The 20,118-nt window shown below is 38.7% G+C and overlaps 1 protein-coding gene across 6 annotated transcripts in view; it reads right to left on the bottom strand.

The window, feature by feature from the left end:
• Window positions 1-19,098, bottom strand: part of cfap46 (cilia and flagella associated protein 46) — a 79,730-nt gene extending 60,632 nt beyond the window's left edge. For 4 of the 6 annotated variants that reach the window (XM_074646879.1, XM_074646878.1, XM_074646873.1 and 1 more), the window contains exons 1-18: window positions 18,959-19,098; window positions 18,744-18,865; window positions 14,669-14,800; window positions 14,262-14,326; window positions 13,232-13,396; window positions 12,499-12,622; window positions 11,548-11,642; window positions 10,690-10,836; window positions 10,401-10,500; window positions 9,665-9,763; window positions 7,941-8,131; window positions 7,251-7,476; window positions 6,815-6,926; window positions 4,394-4,523; window positions 3,144-3,268; window positions 2,879-2,997; window positions 1,367-1,470; window positions 31-243 (exon numbers count right to left, since the gene is read on the bottom strand). In XM_074646879.1, coding sequence (XP_074502980.1) covers window positions 31-243; window positions 1,367-1,470; window positions 2,879-2,997; window positions 3,144-3,268; window positions 4,394-4,523; window positions 6,815-6,926; window positions 7,251-7,476; window positions 7,941-8,131; window positions 9,665-9,763; window positions 10,401-10,500; window positions 10,690-10,836; window positions 11,548-11,642; window positions 12,499-12,622; window positions 13,232-13,396; window positions 14,262-14,326; window positions 14,669-14,800; window positions 18,744-18,865; window positions 18,959-19,007 — 2,318 coding nt within the window. In that variant the 5' untranslated portion in view covers window positions 19,008-19,098. Of the gene's footprint in view, window positions 1-30; window positions 244-1,366; window positions 1,471-2,878; window positions 2,998-3,143; window positions 3,269-4,393; window positions 4,524-6,814; window positions 6,927-7,250; window positions 7,477-7,940; window positions 8,132-9,664; window positions 9,764-10,400; window positions 10,501-10,689; window positions 10,837-11,547; window positions 11,643-12,498; window positions 12,623-13,042; window positions 13,167-13,231; window positions 13,397-14,261; window positions 14,327-14,668; window positions 14,801-18,743; window positions 18,866-18,958 lie in introns of those variants that run through there. The other 2 variants (XM_074646877.1, XM_074646880.1) reach the window with 2 other exon arrangements.
• Between the last annotated feature and the right edge of the window lie 1,020 nt (window positions 19,099-20,118).

The following is a 20,118-nucleotide window of genomic DNA, read 5'->3' as shown; positions in this document are numbered from 1 at the left end:
AACTGATGCGAATTTAGAGACCCGGCCTACCCAGTGAACTCTGTCTTCTGGAGCATCGCCACTAGACTTTGGAAGGTGGGAAGCAGGCGTTGGTACTCCCCAGCTGCCAGCAAGTGGCTGCTGTAGTTCCACAGGTAAATGGCTGCATTTGTTATCACCCACGGCTCCTCGATCTCTGCTCCGAGCTCTGCTGCCCGCAAGAAATTGGAGGTGGCGTAGGCAGACAGAGCCTGGATCCAGTCTCTGGAGAGACGGAAAGGGGGAGAGAAAGTTGTGTTTGTGTGTGAGAGAGCAAGAAAGTATAGTGACCACTGGCCACATCGTGTTGTCTCTAGAGAACAATTAAACTAAAGGTGAAAAAGTCATTGAATTTTTAAAAAGTTGCTTGTTTAAACCTATAATGCAGAGGATTTTTACACATCTATATCCATTTGCTGACAGGTTTTTCTGCATGATGCACAAGAGGGAGTGAAACGCCACCTTGACAATGTCAAATATAATATCTAATGAGGCATTCAACACCACTTTGTTTGAGCACCTGGATATAGCTCTCGGCTTGCATTATGTTGCAATGTGCTGGAGGTGAACTTCAGGGGAATTTCAGGCAAAGTGTCGAAGTGCAGTAGCTCCTCTGCTGAATGTGATATGTCTGGTCTTGTCAGTTCAATAAAGAAAATAAGCTGTTACGACTAAGTGTGATCCTGGAGTTTGTGGTGTATATCTACAACATCTTGGTCTTTAATAGAGATAATCACACCATTGATGATTTTTGAAGCCTTGTTTAAACCACGTAAATGGTGTGGGAATGGTTTCAGATCTGTTTTGATCAGATATTGTTAGTTATTGTCCCTTTATACACTTACTTTCAACCACACTAAAATAGACTATGAACAGTTACAGGTGACAATGCACATTTATTGAGGCATTAGTGGATGATTATATAATCATATATTTTTTGGGACCTAGTAAGATTCTGTTTTTTAAATCAAATTAAATCAAGATTTTGTCAAAACTACTTGTTATCTAATAACAACAAAAAAAAGTAAACAAAAACTGAAGGACATGTGGTCACTGAAAGCTATTTAGAGTATGTTCTATCATATTGTTTTCCAGAGGTCTCATATCTCTACTTATATTGCTGTTATAGCTATTAATAATCATAAATACAACATGAAATTTAGTTGATATGGTCATGTTCAATGTAAATGCATTCAATATTACAATTACATATTACATTTGGACTTAAAATTAATAGAAAATATATTCAACCTGCGATATGCAAATAATAAAACAGAAACATAAAGTGCAAAGACAAGAGACATACAACACAGACATGCTGGCATGTGTGTTCATGTTGTGTTTTCACCTGTAAACAACCCAGTGTGGATCCTCCTCAGACACACACACGTCCCTCTCCACTGCAGGGCTGTTGAGCTGCGCCCCCTCTGTTAGCAGCTTCTGGACGGTGGCCTGAGCAAGACAGAATAGGTTCATTTCTCAACCTCGAAAGACAATATAAAAGTTGACTTCCTGTTTTGACAACTTCATAATAAAAGGAGAAGAGAAGACCTCACGCTATGGGAATGACAGTTTCTCTAGAGTCGTTAAATCTCAGCTGTAGCAGATCAAAGCAAAGAGAAGCGACTGGCGAGCATTTTACTTCAGTGGCGGACAACTCAGGTAAGACAAGAGGAACCTCTTCATCATCAGACTGAGACGTACGTATATTTTAAATTAATGAATTATGACCCAATTCTCACGGAACAAAGAGAGAGATACATGATAGGAGCAAGCATTGAGGCTACAGCGCGAGTCAGTTCTGACAAGGTCATGTAGTTTCTGTGGATAGTTGTCTCCATTTTCTTCAAAGTGCTGTCAAGTTAACATCTCTATGGACTTAATAAAGACTTGGAGCTGCAGGCTTGAAGAGAAATGGGATTACAAAATAAGACATCATAAAACAAGCACAACAATCTCTGACTCCAACCAATCCACATCTAGCTCACGGGCTTGTTAAAAATCCCATAATGCGTGTTTACTACTGCGAGCAGTCTTTGTTGCCGGTCTCAGATTTCAAAAGAAGCTACACAAAATATCTAATACGATATTCCTATGATCTAAGATAGATGGAATAGTTTTTGTGAACACCTCAGTACAAAAACATCTGCATCCAAAGAAGCCTGAAATAAAAAGCTGGTAGACTAGAACATGTGAATGTAGTCTTCCCACTGCTCTTGGTGAATTACTGTATGTACATTAGCATTAATAACTAAAAAGCAACACAAGTCAGTCAGCTGGAGGTTTTTTGTATATGATCTGTAGAATAAAATCAATAAATTGCCCCTGTGAGTGTATATCATTATCACAACCAGAAAAATGTGTTTGTGTCCCTGGAAGATCCACCAGTCATTGTATGGGTCATCATTCCTACTTGGTCATAATCCTTAGAGGGACAGTGTGTAGGATTTGGCAGCATCTAGTGGTTTGGTTGCAGATTGAAACCAACCGAGTACCCCTTCACTCAGTCCTCCCTTTCCAAGACTGCGGTAATGTGAGCCACCCAGTGCAAAACCGTGGTAACGCCGTTCACAGTTTCCTATTTTTCAAGCATGCCGGAGAACTACAGTGGCCTCAAACATTCATGAATATTATATTCCATTTCTGCTAATAGACCCCCCGAAATGTTACACACTGTTCCTTTAAGATTTTCATGAAACCAAACTACATTTTTCATACTATTTTACTACTTTGTTTTAGAACAATGAGTAAACTAACCACATTTCTTTAATGTGAAGCCTGTTTCTGTGGATAACTGCTGTAAGAACATATGAAAAGTGTGTATGTGTGTATTATGAGGCATGAGTTAGTAAGCACACACCTCAGCGCTGATGAAGCGGATTTCAGCTAAAAGGCGCAGCAAGTCCCTCTCGCTGGTTTGGCTTCCATCGCAACCGTGAAGACATTCTCCACTGCACTCTTCCTCCGAGCATGTACACTCTGGATCAAATTGACAAAATCTGTGACGTGAATTCTCTCAATGAAAGTCATCCTCTTCACCTTGTGTGTATGTCTAATCCAACTTCTACTTCCTGTCCATCATTCTGTTATTTTACCGTCAGTCTAAGGATCATTCATCATCTTACTGTCAGTCTTGTGGATCTTCCATCTCCCATCATCGTACAGCAAACAGAATCGACAAGCAGCCCGGCACACGTCCCAGACTTCCTGTTTCCTGGCTGTCTTCACCAGCGTTGCCCACAGCTTCACCCTGGAGCCGCAGAGAAATAACAAAGAACACTTAGAGAGATGATTCCTTTATAAAGAGTAGAGGTCACAGCAGCACACTGTCTATGATGTAAGGTTGTTTGTTTGCAGGGCCATGAATAATAAAACCTCCTTTGGGGGAATCTTCAAGTCTCTGCCCTTTGCTGACCATTAGGCCTGCAATGTGCTCACTTTTTTACTGTAATTATGTTGGTAGACAGGCGGAACTCAACTATGTGCTATGAATAAGGAGATGTAATAGAAGGCTGTAGACTCCCACAGTCACACAACAACTTAAACTCTAGAGAGGACTAAAAGATCAAACATTCATTAGTATATAATGTCCAGTAACAAGAAGGTGTAATAAATCCAACTAGGCATGAAAGCATAGTATAGTATAGAGTATATTGGCAATTTTCCAACTGGGTTTCTGGGAAGCCTAAAAATAACTACTAAGAAAACTTTACAGTGGCAGGAAGACAGGCTTTCACTTGTTTTCATACATGCATAATTGGTAACACTTAATTTTACAGGTCCACACATTTCATGGTAATTAGGTGATAATTAGCAAGTTGAAATTTCTTTGGAATTACTGCCAAATTACCCCAAAATTTACCTCAGAATTTATCGAAAATTACTTTATTATAAACATTATTTAATAATTACATTCCGCTATTTCCCAATACGGTAATTTATTTAATACATTTCCAGGTAAAGAATACAAAGTTAATTGATATGCTTTATTTCCATGTTTGCCGATAAATAGATAATAATTAGCAAATAACTTAACTTTAAATTTCTTAAAGTTATCTGAATCATTACATTAGCTACCAGGTTACATTTCTGTAGACAATAAGTCAGAAGTGTCTTCTATCAGTTTTGGTTTTCCACCTCCGATGACGAGCAGCGCACAGCCACTTCTCAAGCCTAAGGGCCCTATTTTAACCATTATATGCTATTTTAGCATATAATTATTAAATAGTGTTTATAATACAGTAATTTTTGATATATTTTGAGGTAAATATTGGGGTAATTTGGCAGTATTTCCAAAGAATTTTCAAATGTGTTACTTGCTAACTATCAACTAATTATAATCATAATTAATAAATGTAAATGTACAAACACACACCTCTCTGTGTTGTCTGTGTCATCTCCCTGCTTGGCCAGGTGTCCATCCACCTTCCCTACAGATGCAGAGTGATGCTGAGCCTTAGCAGAGAGCTGAGCCACTGGTCCAGATCCAGGACTGCCTAAGGGAACTAGACAATCATTGGAGAACTGAATACATAATCTGAATCTTTATTAATGCTATTGGAAAAGCCTCTGCATTTTCGCTAAATAATGAATCAATACAATTTTCCGGCTCGTACGCAGAACAAAAACTCTATTCATTCTGTTACGCAACTCCTTAGGCCTAAATTATTGTCTATAACTCATAGGATATGGAAAAAATGTGCATTAATATACATATTAAGAATGTTATCCTTTTAAGGAAGTTGCAAAATTATCCTTATTATGTAATTTCCATTCACACAAAAGGAAACACAACTAAGGGACTACAAGAGTAAATGGCCCATTTCCATCAATGCCAACTCTTTCAAACAGGGATGCCACTGAATCAGATCAGACATGTAAGACCAAAAACAGAAAAACAAAACAAAAGAAGCATGCTTATATTCAGACCCGCCTGCAGCCACAGGGGTATTCAAGCATTTGTTTTATGGACTGAATTATAAATAGAGGTCTGTGACTTTGACTGGAGTGTTTTAAGGAAGCAAAATGCTCCAGTGCCTGCGCACTCACCCTGAGGAATCAACACACACACACACACACACTCTCATGCACACACCTCTCGTTGATGAACACTTGAGGAACGACACAAAATTGTGGCAACAACACATGCTACAATTAATTAAACCTGCTAGTCTCAAGGGATACTTGGTGTGCTGGCTTTGAAACTCTGAACACAATGGTTAAGTGTTGTCAGCTAGGGGATGCCCAAGGTTTATAGTAAAAAACAAGGGGTGCCTCTACGCACCAAAGCTTTTAACCCATGCCTCCAGTAGAAGCCATTTGACCAGCTGTCAAGAGGCTGAGGCCAGCTCTTTCCTTGGTCATTAGACTGCTGAATGTTCATTTGATGCTGTGGACCAAGGAGCCTTCGCAGTGAGCTACACTGGAACACAAACTTGTTCTCTGAGAAATTTGACCAAACCTAGCAACGAATTTTAACCTTAAAAGACCTTCTGTCCAGACTTTAAGACTCAAGGGACAAATTTTCAGACAAGACAGCGCACATCAATTCTGCTCTGTGACGTTCATTCAATTTGCATTCGCAATCTGCGCGTAATCAGCAGCAGCCCATTACACAATCAGCGCAGAGGACTGCCTTCTGGATGCTTTCTGCAACACAGAACAGTGGGATTTGTCTGAGATCACCACGCTCAGAAGATAAATTATAATGTAGTCATGCCGTATTGAAATACTCACTAAAGAACTAACAAGATTCCAAAACATTCACATATGCCACAGTTCAACACCTAAGATCAATATTTTATTATTCAATAATTTAGAGTGAGTATATCCTGATCTGTATGTCTGTTAATATCATTACTGCAACAGGGCTCACTAAATTAAATTTCAAAGAAAATGACCAAGCTAGAATTACCACCTTGCAGTTGAATGCCTCCACCAACCACTCAAGTTGCAGTTTACATCCATGTCTGTCCAAAATGGCATCAATTTATCATTTTATCCTCTTAGATATTTGTGTGAAATTGTCATAATTAGCATATGAATTATTGAGTTATGGGAAAAAATATATTTTGTGAGGCCACAGTGACCTTTGACCACCAAAATCTAATCAGTTCATCCTTGAGTCCAAGTGGATGTTTGGGTAAAATTTGAAGAAATACCCTCCAGGCATTCCTGAGACATTGTGTTCACAAGAATGGACCGGACGGACGGACAACCCAAATATATATATATATATATATATATATATATATATATATATATACATACATAGTACTAGTACAGTGTACCAAAGCCACCACAATGAGTGCAGAGATAGCTAAGACAGAGAGACAGAGAGAGAGCTAAGTGGGACCGAGCAGCTGGTTCAGCAGAAGCTCAAAACAAAGAGAAAATGTACATCGTAAATGTCTTATCAAAAGAATAAAATCACAAGCCTAAAGTCATTTTACAGTTGACCGAATGTTAAGTTCAAGTATAATGAGCACAAAGCCACCAGTGCTTGCCCCAACATCGTTTGATGCCATAAAATAGTCACTTACATTTTCTCATTCCTCCCTTAAATGTGTATGCATAAGAGAGAAAAGTGCACTTTACCCCAGATAAGAGCAATCTATCCTTCCAAAGTACTAAAGTTTAATGAAATGTGTGATTCCTAATGCAGATACGAGGGGCAAAAAGTTTAGTAAATATGGATGTGTGATTCAAGCTATTCCGACAAGTGAAGATCTTCTTGCAAAAAGGAGAAAGAAACTTTTCTAGCGAAAAATTAAAAGCGAGGAAGAGAAATCTGTACTTTTGAAGGTGTTATCAGCTTCCAGCACCATCTGGAAATCATCAGGGGCCAAAAGGAGACCCACAGCGGCCAGGATGGGACCTGTCCTATCTTGGGGATGCAAGTCCCTGGCCTGAGAGAGAGAAGCAAGGGTTGGATATCAGAATTAACTTGGAGCCATTACTTGCAGTCCTCTAAGCAGGCACACTCCTCTTATCCCCATACCTAAAAACACACTGAATTTGTGTCTTATGGTGTACAAAATACACTTACTCTTGTCTCAATAAACCTGCACACTATGTGTGAATTAATTGTTAGACTGATTTGACTTCACCACCCAAAAATCATGCAAGCTCTCCTTCACTGTTCCTATGTATGATTTTCTTGTTAAGTTTTAAAGAACTGTTTCATTTTGTAATGACAGTTATTGACTGCCTGACACAGATGAGCTGAAAACCTGCTGCATAAGCATGGCGGCTTTATCCTCGGTCCGGGAGGGCGTTTGGTATAGGGTCCCTCTGAGCTGCAGGAGGCGGAGAGCTGACGACAGGCGTTCTCGTTGTGTCCCGTTATCCAGCAGCATTGCTTTCTGAAGGTGAGTCAAAGAAGCCTCAAGGCGCCCGTCCTCCTCTTCAATCATTGCCAGCTCTGAGTGGACTTGACAGCGCATCTCCAGCAACATACTGTGAAAATAACAAATACTTCCAGCATAAACTAATATATTATATATAAATACAAATCTGTAAGTCTGACACCAAAATCCTAAATTGGGAGATACTGACATATGTCATCTTGAAAAATACTTTCAAAATACACTAATTGTAACAAAATACTAAGAAGAAACCTAACAACAAATGCTGTTTCTTACCATAAATCATCATAATAACGTTTTTCTGGATCCAAATGTAAAACATGTACTGCATTTTTTAAAGTGTTTTTTCTCATAAAGCTAAAAATCAGACAGTCTGCATTACCTCGAAAACTATACATTAAAACACAAGTTGAGCTATACTATAACAGACCCATGACACCATGCTGTATACTGTATGTAAAATAGTGCTCCCTTGGACAGCATGTTGAATTAGGCCACAACCTGAGTCATACACACGTAACCATGTATCATGATGTATTTGAGGAAACTGGAAACCTTTGCATGTCTTCCAGTACTTGTGCCACCCGGAGAAGAGGTGTCTTGATGCATTTCCTGAGGTTGTGCTGCAAGAGGGGCAGACAGCAGCTCCACTGGGTCGCGCACACTGCCTGCATGGCCTGAGGGTCCCCCTCCCTCACTGCAGTCTGCAGCCACTGATTCAGTCTGCCTATCTCCTTCAGCCGGGCCTGTGGGATAACAACTGCAGATTGAGAGTGTGTCCTGTAGCAATGACAGCACAACACTTCTATCATTTGGCAAGTATACTTCGATTGAATTGGATGGAATATGTGGTGCCAACTCTTACATGTCACAGTTTTCACACCAAAATATTAAATGGTACAAAATGAGATTACATGATCCTTCTTCCCTCAAGAATTTGTTTTTCTTGTCAGAGAGGAAAAAACTCTTGAAAATATATTGGGGTGATTATATGATAATTAAACTTCTCAGCTAAAACTCTAACTGATGAAGCGCTTCTAGATGGGTTGGCAGTTTTTAACGTCTTCCACTCCTGAAGGGCACGGCGCCCTCAGCCGACTTTACTGTCTTTCAGAGGCTATAGCAGGCTCAGTTTTAGAGCCATGTCATGCCAGCATGTCGGGAAGGAGGCTAAATAATACTTTGAAGTTGGGTTAAATTTTGGCGAAGAAAAATGGCATGGCCATTTTCAAACGGGTCCCTTGACCTCTGACCTCAAGATATGTGATGAATATGGGTTCTATGGGTACCAACGAGTCTCCCCTTTACAGACAGGCCCACTATGATAATCACATGCAGTTTGGGGCAAAAAATATGAAAGTTTTTGCATGCAATATAAATGCATTATTTTCACCTATTCTAAAAAAAGGTTTGTTTGAATATTTCTGCATACTGGGGTCCCTAAACAGTCTTGGAATTGCATAAATTATCACTGTAAAGCTGAGACTCTTGTGGATTCAATGAGCTCAATTGTATTCATGTATGATGTGATAGTGCCCATAGCCATTTCACATAGTGATAAAATAGGGTATTCATAGGATGGATGGTTTTCCTAGGTAGATTGACAATAAAAGGAGTTTCTGAGCAGTTTCCAGAACAGAAGTACTCGCCATATATTTGCCGAAAAATGCAGTTCTTTCAGGAATCTCCAAATGTCAAAAGTGTTTGGTACCAAATCTCAGCATGGCTTTTTCTACGGTGTTCCTCAAGGTCTTGGTATCTTAAAGTAGTATTTTGGAGGCATTTTTGATCATTTTTATCAATTCTCGAGTGGTAAAAAATGGTTAAATTTACCACCAAATCTGTGTAACAAATAGTATCAACCCAAAAAAATGCATAATACAGCATGGGATATTTATCATAGACTTCTATCATAATGTTCTAAGCCCTTATACACTTTCACAATTTATTTTAATTAACTAATTATTTTTTAATTTATGATTTATGACTAGAACAACTTGACACACAATGCTGAGCTGCATCTCAAATTAATCTTCAGGTTCCCAGCTTTCAGATGATGTACACCACTTATATGTGAACAGGTCTATGGTAAAGAGGGGTGGAGTGGAAAAGGTTAAAACAGGGACACCTATTCAAGTGAGGGGGTTTGCCTTTAAACAAAGAATGAGATTACAGAAAATGTTATTGAACAGTTAATCAAGACTCTGCCAATGGGTCCACTGCCTGCATGACATGAGGCAGAAACACATGGCTGATAATTCAGACACATGATCGAGCACCTCCACACTGGCTTTGGAATAGTCATTCATCTTCGCCTCTCTCTTCAGGAGGTTGTTTTCACAGTTGATACATTCCATTATAATGCGTTGGCCGACACTCTAAAAAGACAAATACACATACATGTGATGTTAAGAATCAGCGTTCAGCAGTGCATGGAAGACAGGATGGCACATTTACAAATAAGTAGTCATATTTTATGTTGTTAATTAGGTTATCTTTACACTTGATTAACAAAGGATATAGGGTTGGGCAATATTGTCTTAGATTTTGAATATAGATAGGCTGTTCTAGCAGTTCTATTATTGCCTTTACTCAGTCATTATATTATCCACAATACTGATGATCATTTCTCAAAAATGTCATTGTGGAAATATTTTCTGAAAGCATCAATAGTCAACCCTACAATATCGTTGCAACTTGGATATCGAGGTATTTGTTCAAAAATATTGTGTTATTGGATTTTCTCCATATCACCCAGCCTTAAAAGTAAGTAAAGAGCAAAAAGGCAAATTTCTATGAAATAAATTCTACATTGCTGTAATAAAAAAATAGAGCAACCTCTTTAGCTCTTGGGCATGAGCTCAGCTAATTAATCTCATCTATTGTCAAGTGCTTACTTAAGAGGGGATGTCACATTCCATGCATAAATTTGCATATTTGTATACAGTAATATGTACAGTTACAGCATGTAGCCACGCTATTGCCAGAGATTTTAAGAGAATATCGGACACTCACAGCCTCTCCTGCCGACTTAAGCTCTTTCAGACAGTCGACAGCTACTTCCTGATGCTTCACTTGCAAGGCCAGCAGAGCCAGCTCCAAGAGGAAGGCGACTCTGCAAATCCCAGATAAAACATAATTTATACAATTCACAACACTTCAGTACAGTAATCTGAGCCATGCACTGCCTTTGGGATATCCATATGTGGTTTTATGGTAGTGGGAGGTTTAGGAAGAGGACAGGGAGCAACAAAGGTAAGCTTGTTGGGTAGGAGATTTGTTCGGGACACTTTGGGTCACAGACCTGTCAGCTGGTTGGATGGGTGTCGGGCTCTGAAGAGGACTGGTGCTCACAAGAGTAGCAGATGCTTTGGTACGATCCACCAGGAGATGAAATATCTCCTCAAGCTCCTCTTTTGTTGGCTTATCTTCATTTCTTTCTTTCAATCTGCTACAAATAACATGAAATGTCTGTTACATTAATGTACAATACGATTATGCATCCAAAAGTGTTCATACATCTATTTTTTCATTTGCCCCCTAATGTACTCATACCAAACCGTGCATAAACCTTAGGCAAAATAACCTATATGATGCTGACGATGGCTGGGTCAGACTGTCATGCTGCTGACATTTATAGCTGAGCTGAAGAGCCATAAGGACCTCTGACATGTTGAGTACATGCCTACAGAAAAGGGGGTGGGGGCTGGGACCGGGTTTGCACTATGCCACACCAGAGGCCATGGTACTATACAATTACTGTACGCAAGCAGCCAGATAAACCTGCCCACTATGGGACTCCACAGGCTAAGCTGAGGGCTAGCGGATCAATGTTGAAGAGCTTCCAAGTTAGCTGAAAGTATACAGCCTTCAGGATCGGAAAACGCATCAATATCCCACTGTGAGTCTTACAATCAATCAATCAATCAATCAATCAATAAAGCATAATCTTCCAAACAAAATTTCGCCTTCACAATTAAAGCAGATCAAAGGCTGTTTCTTGGACAACTGCAGCTACAGTACAACATCTTTATCTCAACGGCAGATAGGTGGAATTTACTACTTTACCATGACAGCACAAAAGCAATGCTTTCTGAAAAACAAATCATCCCGCAAGTTCAGAGCAGAAAAAATAAACATATAACAAAGAAACTTTCCTTACTTTTTAAAGTCCTGTATTTTGTAAATGACTGTCAAGGTAGTACTCTGCCAGCTCAATTCAATGAGGAAATCACCCTCTGTCAGCTTGTGTTGTACCTAAGGAGAGAAGAGTAAAGGCAAACGTTACTCTTTATTTATCATCCCAAATGGTCTACTAATTCTGCTTAAACCCGGTATTTCTGCATAGTTGCAGATAAAGATTAGGCTACACTAACAGTAGTAGTATTATACTATTTGTAGAATTAGATTCCAGTGGTGGCTGCTGAGGATTGTTTCCCACTACATACATTTCTAATATCTCCAGAGCATTGTAAAGTCCAAAAGTCATAATTTATTAAAAAAAGATAGATGTAATCATTTCCAAAATCAACAACATGTTCTATCTAACAAAATATTCTGCTTCAATCCATATTTGTTGTCGTTTATATATTCATAGTCTTTTATTCTTTCAAAAAAGAATTTCCCTGCGGTCAAAAAACTGTTTGCTCTCCTGCTCACTGCACACAAAGGGAGGCACGCATCTCTATTAACGGGGCGGACTAGCAGCAGTCTAACAGCACCATAAATTACATTTATATAATCAGATATGTATTTATGTTGATGAAACTGACGAGACAAGTTATATCCATTAAAGAAAGTTGATTTAATAAAAAAAAAATAATCAAATTGAGGATTTTGTAAGAGGATTTTATATTTTTTGGGGGGGTGATGACGTCATAAATTATGACGACAGCCATTCAAAGCTTCATTCGAAAACCTCAAAAGAAGCTTTAAATGTGGAAAAAAGACATTCGGTACAGCCCTAATTAGAGCAAATCTGCTTTTCTTATTCAGTGAAAAACACATTTTGGAGATACATTGTTTTCATTGTATGTTGACTCCCAAAATAAATGTTACTACATTTTTTTAAAATCTTTATAACCTTAGTAAGTAACAAAGAAATGTTGTTTACCAGTAATGTAAATAATCTTGGGTAAAGATGTGGGGTATGTGACTTGATGAATTCTTCTGTAACTTCAGCAAAACTTGTAGCATCTTCCATTTCCTTAGAGTCCACAAGACATTTGATAAGATGCCTGAATAAAAACAGAGAGCAAATGAGACTATTTCAGTGTGACAGAACAGTGTTTTGCAATGGTTACTGGGATATTTCCACAATATATGGACATCATGAAATGATGTTCAGTTTTTGTTGACACAGTGGTGTTGTTGAATTGCATTGCATCCTGCTAAAAGATTTATTTTATTCACCACTGTGTTGGTCAGTGTGACCAAAAGACACTGCATTATTGTAGCAGCTCAGTGAGTTTTGAATTGAAGCCATGTATGTTGGCCACCCTATCTTATATGGATGATACTGTACCCAATCCTATTAAAACCCTGGCTAGCTGTATAATTGACTGTACAGTACATGAATGGTACATTATGTCCTCTGAACAAAGATAACCAACATTTGAGCCTGAGGTGTCATGGGAGAACATGATAAAACAGCTTACATTAGAACGGATTCTCCGCTCCATTGAGGAGAATAAGGCAAAAATTAACTAGGGCATCAGAAAGCGCTGGTCAGCTGCTGCTTAATTAGCTCTGTGTGTCATCACCATGAACCCAGCGTGAGACTGGACAGAATCAGGACTGGACTTATTCATGAAAGAGAAGTAAGAGAGCACGGCGGGGTCACTTGCATCATGAGTTCAGCCCTCCAGCTGTGATCCTGGTCTCCCACCTCCTCCAGACTTTGGACCACCTGCCTGAGCGAGGGGATAAGGTGGAAGCACCGCCCCGGCTGCAGGAGAGGACGGACCGCCTGGATGTACAGCACCGAGGCATTGAACACTATGAAGTAGAATCTGGAAGAAACAAACCACAAACAAAACAGAGAAAACTGAATTATGTATATGATGCACATGCAAGCCATTTCATCTCTCAGCACAACTCATTTCAGACCAAGTGTCGACTCTGTATGGAGAGTTTCTGTGAATTGCAAATGTGTGTGGATTAACCATCGTCCAATGAGCCTCAGGAGAGCATCCTGTATAAGCCTTTCTATGTAAAATGAAGCAAATTTATGAATTCATGGCTCTGTTTTAGAGCAAATTGCGTGAACAGACATAGAGTTTGAGTGCTGCTAATTTATACACCAGAGATTGTGTTGCGCATTAGTCTGGGCTGGATGTATTAGATACTGTATGTATTCCCTTTGGTGTTAATTGGATTTTCATCATTCAGCTCTTTTATTGACAGGTTATGAGTTCATTAGCAAGGAGATTCAGCGCTGATTGCTTGCAAAGGCTAAGCCGCCATCCCACACATCTTTCAGGGCAAGGAACAAGGGAACTTAAATTTCACAGTTTCTTTTATTACATCTATATTTATCATCCTTCTCGCCCTGTTCAGTCAGCTGTTAAAATTTAGAGGAAAACATGCTGAATATCATCCACTTATGAATAAGGAGCTGGGGGTGAAGCAGGAAGAATCAAACCTTCATGTCCCAGAATATACTTCATGAGGAGACTGAACCCTCATATCATAGCTAAAAAAAACTTTTCCCTGTTGTGAATATTTCACTTTCATTGTGTGTCTTTACAGGTACATCTTAGCACTATAATGGCAATTGCCAAGCAATATTAGAGATGATAAACTGCACATGGCATTAATTGGTCAACTTTCCTGACACTGTTAGAAACAAAGCCAAGCACACCACTGAGAGGTTACCTTGGTTCATGCTTTGAAATTTCAATTGCTTTAAGAAACCACAGCACGGCCTCTTCAAAGTCTTCCTGAAATAGAAAGTAATGCAGAAGGGGAAGTGAGACATTGTCACGTCATACTCAAACATACAAAGATCAGACAAGCCAACTATTCAATAAAGGCTATAATTTGATAAAATACCAAGAAAATCATGAAACTGTAGTAAAATGTGAAAAGACAAAGGGCGATATGCCTTGAAGAATCACATTGTGAAAAAAAAAAAGTTTTTTACAAGGCTAGGACATCTGCTCTTTTGTTAGTGCAAATAAGTAGAGTATCTCTACAGTAACAGGGTGTGTGTATCCCATTGGAAAAGACACACTAATAAACACAACCCCCTTCAGGAGATGTGTCCAATTTACTGTCCTCACCACACTCCCAGTGGCCGGCGGAGACTTCAGCTGGCCCTGGCAGAGGTAGGCTCGACACAAAAATTGATTCGCCGGCGGATTCCCTTCAAAGTACATCTTCAGACACGCTGTGCTTATCTCCAAACAACCCAGCTGAAAACACAGAAAAAGAGGCAAACAAAGGCCAAACAAAATACATATTTAAACCTCATCCACAGCTATATTTGTGCCACCAGCATTTTCTATATTTCATGCATTATTAAAACAATTCAGATATGGCTGGATGTATGTGTGATGCACATTTATTTACAAAACAATTGTCCTAATTGCAGGCTGTTTCCCTTGAGAATGTCAGTACTGCGTTGTATACGGCCTTCTGCTACTTGTTAGATAAATTCACACAGTACTTTTCATTCAAATAATTGTAGTGCTGTCAGGGGAGATAATCCTGTAACACAAAAGTTGTATACTGTAAGCTTCTAATTGTGTATCATTAAGTATTTCATTTTGTTCTCATGCTGAAAGATCATGTTAAACTTAAAATTAATGAACATTGCATCATTTAGAAAATGTCTTTATGCAAAAGGAATATTCATGCTTCTCTAAAACACTGAAGAATATTGTGATAGTTCTGCTGAGGATGAGGAATAATTCAATATTCAAATAACCCCCAGTCTTCAAGGCAAGCTGCATTGTACTGAGAAAACTTGCTGTATGATATAAAGAACCGAGAAGAACAAATCACATTATGGAATATCACTGTGTTTCATTATTCAAATATGTTCCTCTTGCCCTAGGACAGTTCAGTCTACATTAGAGAATATTCATTATTATCCTATCCTACCGGGAGAGTAGTTTGATTTAGCTAACTAAAGTTACAATACAAAAACAGTGACATAATGAAATTTGTGATAAGAATCTTCTAGCAGAGGGGGGGTCCTGTAGAGCTTTTTATTTCCATGGTTTTCTCTATCAGTACCTATAGATACTGCCATCAACAGAGCATTGGTGTTAATCAACCAACAACCCCAAAAGGAGTTCCTGTTTTATCCTACATGCCAGTAATGTCAGTAATAATTCAGGAACTCATATGAAGCGGCTTATTTATCATCGCAGTAACAGGCATTTACTAATATAAATGAGCTCCGCATTTTTCACAGTCAGATGCGAATCTTTCATTCTTGGAGGCTGCTTGAAGCATCGTGTCTTATGTGACATCTCAGCAGTCTCTGAACTCCTCACAACATGAAAACATTCCTCACAGCGCTTGCAGGGCAAGGTTGCAGGCACATTCAGAGCATGTCAGTCTTCCCTCATGTCAATCTTTCAAACAGAAGGATTTCAGCATCAGACTCTGATAGCTTGGCAGCATTAGGCCCACGTGTACTCCTACATTAGCTGTCATCAATGTAGGTCTACACAATGATTCTATATCAACTAGGGATGCACCGATCTGACTTTTTCAGTCCCGATAGCGATAGCGATACCTGGGCTTTGAGTATCGGCCAATACTGAGTAAGGATCTGATACCAGTCTTTAATTAATAAGCTGTATGCCTCACTGTGTGGAAGTGAATGGGATTATTCTTTAATGTGTAAGGCAACATCATGACTTAAACATTGCTTTCTTAACTTTGTAAAACAAATCTTAGTAAAAAAAATTAACAGGAGTTACAATTCAGGTGTAAACCTTTTTAATGCAGCAACAAATCGGTCAAAACTTAAACAGGAATTACAATTCTAGTATATAATGTAGTATATAAACGTAGAACTGAAGTGAATAGATTGGCTCCATAGTCACTGATATCTGATCCAGCTATTTGAGTCAGCATCGGCCCGATATCTGATCCGGTATCGGTGCATCCCTCATATTAACCTCGTGACAGAATTAAGAAAGTAGCAGTTATATTGTATGATATGTAGTTTAATTCATCTCCATTGAACTAATATTGAGTAGAATTTGGCAAAAACAACCTCAGGTGCAGTTTAGAGTTAATTAAAATTGCCATTGGCACTTTTGGTATTGACAAATAGATCTTAAACTTTCATAATTTAAATTAATAATTACAATCTAGTAGGCTGATTAGTTGGTGCTCATTTTTTTTTTAACAGAGGAGACCAGCCCCTATCTATTTAAAATATTATTGGAAAAACATCTCCTAGCTGAACAGCTCTCTGTGCTATGGTCCAACCACTAATGAATCATATTTACATCTATACTAGGTCCTGTTTTGTGTTGGCTTGTGTCTTGAATATTGTTGTTTTTTCTTGCTGTCGCTTTTGATGTTGTGGTCATTGTTGGTAGAGATTGTAATGTGATTGTGTATAACAGTTCAAAGTGATTTAAGTGGACTCCAGGAAGAATAGCTGGTGCTTCAGCCACAGCTAATGGAGATCCGAATAAAAGATAAAGAAAGATCCATAAAAGCTGCATGTTGTACATTCTGTGCTGTCATCCTAATTCAAGGATAATATTAAGGCTGGCATTATATCTGAATGACATTATTTCCTATAGGAACCCACTGTCTCAGAAAATACAGTATGTCATCTAGCACCCCTGTACTTAGTCACACACTCCAGCAGATTCAGAGCCTTTTATCCAGGGGCTGCGACTCATGACCTATTAGTACATGTATGTCTAAAATCCTTGCTTTAGCTTTTGCTAAAGTTTTAAGCTTTTAAATCAAAGCTTAAAACTTTCCTGTTTGCTGCTGCCTTTTATTAAACCAGATAATGATCTTATACTGCACTAGAGCTTTTACTCTTGTGTGTTATATTATATTTTAACTTCTATCCTAGCTTTTATTTTTAGCTTTTTTTTATTTTCTAATCTTTAATGTTTTTATAACTGTTTTAATGATGTCTTAATGTTCTTTTGCACTTTGTCGCAATGTTCTTTAATGTTTATGTAAAGCACTTTGAATTGCCCTGTTTCTGAAATGTGCTATAGAAATAAAGCTGCCTTGCCTTGCCTTGCCTTGCTTTAACCCTGCTGACTGTACACTGACACAGTCTACACATCAACAGGCCATTTACAATGAATCCTTCCTGCCTCGGTCTCACCTGTAGTACTGCTTCCGCACATTTTGATTGTACTACACTGTACAATACTGAATTATTGAATATTTTCCCATTAAAAATTCAAAAGAATTATGCAAAATAATATTTTTTCCCAACTTAATGTTGTAGTACAACCATGAGGAGATCACTGATGTGTGAAGTAATTTTTGATGGTACTACACTGCATAATACTGAAGTTATTGAATATTTTTCACATTAATACAGTATGTCATCTAGCATCCCTGTCCTTAGTCACACACTCCAGCCTTTTATCCAGGGGCTGCGACTCATGACCTAAGTACATGTATGTGTAAAGTCCTTGCTTTGACCCTGCTGACTGTACACTGACACAGTCTACACCAGGGCTGTCCAAAGTGGGGCCCGCGGGCCAACTTACATGCGTTATTTTTTGCCTATTCTAAAAATAGTGTATTTTAATATTTCTGCATACTGGGGTCCCTAAACAGTCTTGGAATTGCATAAATTGGGTATCACTTTAAAGCTGAGACTCTTGTGGATTCAATGAGCTCAATTGTATTCATGTATGATGTGATAGTGCCCATAGTAGCCATTTCACATAGTGAGACAATAGGGCATTCATAGGATGGGTGGCTTTCCTAGGTAGATTGACAATAAAAGGAGTTTCTGAGCAGTTTTCAGAAGAAGAAGTACTCGCCATATATTTGCCGAAAAATGCAATTCTTTCAGGAATCCTCAAATGTCAAAAGTGTTTGGTACCAAATCACAGCATGGCTTTTTCTACAGTGTTCCTCAAGGTCTTGGTGTCTTAAAGTAGTATTTTGATCATTTTTATCTCTTGGAAATGCATAAATTGTATAAATGAACCCAATTGTATTCAGCAGGTGGGTTTTAAGTAAAACATATTCAATTAAGGGAACTTGGGATCCTCGTACCATTTTGCATCTTAATAATACAATACAATAGGTGTTTAATTTTGGCCCGTGGCCCTCCATTGTGTTCCAGTTTCACCCTTGGTCTAACCCATTACAGTGAATCCTTCCTGCCTCCTGTCTCACCTGTAGTGCTGCTTCCGCACAAACAACGTACATCTCTGGGTCAACGTGTGGAGCTCGTCCTCTGGCTCCAGCTGCTGCCACGTCCTTCATTAACTGGTAGGCTGACTCCAGAGCTCCAGAGTCTACATGAAGACACGTTACATCACGTTAAACACAGTGAAGACATAACTTTACTGTCACAACTCGTTGAAACTGTAGTTAAATGCATTACAAACCATGATGCTCCTTCGCCTTGGTGAGATACTGACGAAGATCCAGGTCCATGTCTGGAGAAAGATGACTTAGTTATCCCATTAAAACTGTACAGGTGTGTTACGTTAGATAAATGTGTGTTTGCAGTTAGGGAGCGTTACTAGGCAACCGGAGACCAAGGCCTATAGAAGAAGGTACGGCATGACCGCAGCTTCAGTTACACTGCGCATGCGTCATACCCCTCGTCCCCGAAACCAATATCCACCCCGTGTCCTAGCCTCTGTTCAATAGGCCTTGCCGGAGACCGGGCATGAACTACGGTAAACGAATGGTGACAAAAAGGTTATTGGCACAACAGAAAACATGTTGGCTGTATCCGAAAAAAAAGCACATACTGTGCAAAGGAAAAATATTCAATTACTTCAGTAATGTACAGTGTAATACCATCAAAATTACTTCACACATCAGTGATCTCCTTATGGTTGTACTACAACATTTAGTTTGGAAAAAATATTATTTAGCATAATTCTTTTGAATTTTTAATGGGAAAAATATTCAATAACTTCACTTTTATAAAGTGTAGTGCCATCAAAATGTCTTAATTAGTTCAATAGGTATAATCAAGAAGAGACCATTGATGTGTGAAGTGATTTTGGTGGTATTACACTGTATATTACTGAAGTTATTGAATATTTTTCCCATTAAAAATTCACTAAAATTATGCAAAAGCATATTTTTCCAAACTAAGTGTTGTAGTACAACTATGAGGAGATCACTGATGTGTGAAGTTATTTTTGGTGGTACTACAGAGACCAACGTTATGTGTTATGTGTTGATTAAAATGAGGTTGTAGTTCGTTGTCTACCTCACTACGGTTAGAAAGAGCCGTTGTTTGTGTTTTAACAACGTTTTGGTTATGAGTTATTGATCCAAGAAGTTTGAATCTTTCAATATCTTTCCAACTTTACCGAAGTGTCACTTCATGAGAGCCTCCTTGCCGGTTGGAGTATGGATATGTGTAACCATGGAAACATGTCCACTACCGTAGTTTTTCCATAGATTACTATGAAGGTCTGGGTAGATGTGTTCACTCTTCCTCTGCTGTTAATAATGTGACTGTGTAGCACACTGAAGCACCTCTTCATGCTTGTGCTCCCAACACTTCTTACTGTAACTTCAAAGT

The sequence above is a fragment of the Sebastes fasciatus genome, chromosome 9 (assembly GCF_043250625.1).
Source record: "Sebastes fasciatus isolate fSebFas1 chromosome 9, fSebFas1.pri, whole genome shotgun sequence".
Taxonomy (NCBI): Eukaryota; Metazoa; Chordata; class Actinopteri; order Perciformes; family Sebastidae; genus Sebastes; species Sebastes fasciatus.
The sequence above is the reverse complement of the archived record's forward strand: the minus strand, read 5'-3'. Positions and strand labels throughout refer to the sequence as shown.